General features: G+C 31.8%; 1 protein-coding gene across 1 annotated transcript; it reads left to right on the top strand.

Annotated features, from left to right (window-relative positions):
• Positions 1 to 293: 293 nt before the first annotated feature.
• LOC108565174 lies at positions 294 to 2,308 on the top strand. The gene is made up of 3 exons (XM_017924488.1): positions 294 to 398; positions 473 to 550; positions 610 to 2,308. The coding sequence occupies exons 1-3, from the start codon at positions 335 to 337 to the stop codon at positions 2,223 to 2,225; spliced, it is 1,758 nt and encodes a 585-aa protein (XP_017779977.1). The 5' UTR covers positions 294 to 334; the 3' UTR covers positions 2,226 to 2,308.
• Positions 2,309 to 2,619: the final 311 nt, after the last annotated feature.

The raw sequence follows: 2,619 nt of genomic DNA, 5'->3' as shown, positions 1-2,619 counted from the left end.
CTTATATTTAACATATATTCAGAATATCTTATGGCGCAATATATAATTAATAATAAATATAGTTTTGATTTTCTTTTGTTATGTATTATGTAGCATACAATAGAAAAAACAACAATTATTTACATGGTCATGCGGAAAGTGGTGTTCACTGTTATCAAGTAAGTATGCATAGTATGGCAGATGTTGAAAATATGCTGGAATTTGAAAAACTCAGAAATTCTGATCGAACAATATGTTTATCAGCTTTCTGTTATTCCGAAAATGATATCGGCAAAGTATAAATACAGTAGGAATATCCGAACGTTCTGTAGTGTAGCCATTCAGTCGTGGAATCATGAAGGGGATAATATCTTTCGGCTTGCTTTGCCTATTCTTCGTCTGCAGCGTCAACAGTACGGGTAAATAAAATTATTTTCTTTTAAAATAGTTAGAAAAAAGTAATAATGAAATCATATTGTTGTTTGTTGATTAGGCAGCATTGCAAAGAACCATCTGCACAGTGTGAGCCGCGCCGCAGAACAATGCACCGTGCAATGCAAATCGGCACCTGGTAATGTATAATTTAATGCTATTATATAAACAATACTAACACAGCAATTTCGAATGCAGACAACAATCCTGATAGCAAGAACTGGTTAGTGGAAATCGATGTTGACATCTACCTTGTGTACAACAGCGACCAAAACTATTTTGGTATCTACAATGCCAAACTTCAGATAGTCATTGTATTTGAATTCAGTTCAAGTATTATGGTTATGGTTAACGTCAAAACTGGTGGAGCTATCTTAATAAACGTCAAAACGCAATTGGCACTCTTCATTAAGGGTACAGGAGCCATTCAATTCGGTTCTGACATTTATGCCGGTTTTGAAATTATCTTCAAAATTATTGCTGACAACAAAGCTAAGGTTCAAGGAGAACACGACAAGAATACAGGATATTATTTCGATATTTCAATTGTATTTTCGGGCCAATTGGATGTTGCCTTTAAGGGTAGAGGAGATCTTTCTGCAGCAATTAAGGCAGATTTTACTGTAATCTTCAATACTATTCAAATTTTGATACAAAAGCAAGTGGTTAGTGTTGAAATCGGTATAGCAATACTACTTGCACCAGCTATTGGTTTGAACGAAGGATCAAGTGATTTTATTAGCGGAATATTTGTTTTAATAACATTTACGGTTACATACCAAAACATAACCGTCGATTTCATGGAAGTTTTTGTTCAAGTAATAATCAAAGCCGATGTGAAAGTAATAGTGTTACTTGTGCAAAATATTAAAGGTATTGGCATTTTTTACGTTGATTTAAGTGCAGCTTTAGAGGGTTACAATAATAAAATTCAAATATACATCAGTAGAACAAGTACGAAAGTCAATGGTCAAATCTTTACCATCACTACATACACTTTAGGCAATTCGTGGAGCATAGTAGTTGGAAATGGAAATGGCCAAGTTGTGATTATGTACAGAGAAAAATATAATGTTTTTGCTATTTACAATCAAAGAGCAAATTTGTTCTTCGTCTATTTCGGATCCACTTCACAACTCGCATTATTCTCGACTAAAAATGGAGCTGGCCTCTTGTTAAAGTGGGGATTAGGTGGATTTGGTGGATTTGCTGCAACATATATTAAACGATCGAATGAAGTTGTTAAATATTTCAAAACTGGAACTATCAACTATGAAGCTTTACTGGAATTTTTACAAATATATGTGGCAAGTGTCAAGCCAAATGGTCCATTTGGAGATTTTAAATTAACAGAGTTAATAGTTAATATTGGCAATAATAGATCTTTGGAGAGACAATTTGCTTCTAATCCTGATCTTCTTGCTGAATTGAGAGTTGATTTTGATGTTATATTTATTTCTGTACAAAATGCACCTACTATGAACCGACATAATAATTTCTGTTTTATTGAGCTTATATTTGGAGAATATAATATTTCGGTAATCGGTGGCTTCCAAGGAACAATTCAATTTTTCTTTATCTCAAATGGCGGTAAATTCCAAGGAAAATTCATGAATTGCATATTTAACGAAATGCTTAATGGCATTACGAATGCTATTAAGAATGCTGTCAATGCATTTGTTAAATCAATTATTGCATTATTGACGAAACTTTTAAATCCTATTGCTAAAACGCCTACTATTACTGTTCCAGACTTAAGTGTGACAGCCCAATTAAAAGTTTTTGGCAGTGTTCAGCTAGTGAATAGGTCATAAATAGCGAAATGAAAATTCTATGATTGTTTATAAAATGTATATTATCTATTGCACATAATAAATTAAGGCATATTCAAATATTATTTCATTTGTTTCAATTAATGCACCCTTTTTCAGAATAAAATACGAATTCATATCTTTATTGTATGCAATATTTCAGCAGGTAAGAATAATTACAAAAGTTTCACATTATTAAAATGTTAAAACAATACACATTGAATAAATTAATTAATTAATTAATACAACGTTTTTCTGTTATTTTTTTTTCATAACCATTATTATGTTGTCAATTTGTAACCTCCTACCATGTGTTATGGAAACTTTCAGCTAAATATTAATAAGAAGACCAACCAGTTTTGTATTTCTTTTTCATGAATCGTACTGTTGTTATTGA

Source organism: Nicrophorus vespilloides, unplaced genomic scaffold (genome assembly GCF_001412225.1).
Source record: "Nicrophorus vespilloides isolate i.1.1-1 unplaced genomic scaffold, Nicve_v1.0, whole genome shotgun sequence".
In the NCBI taxonomy this organism is placed as follows: domain Eukaryota; kingdom Metazoa; phylum Arthropoda; class Insecta; order Coleoptera; family Silphidae; genus Nicrophorus; species Nicrophorus vespilloides.
The sequence above is the reverse complement of the archived record's forward strand: the minus strand, read 5'-3'. Positions and strand labels throughout refer to the sequence as shown.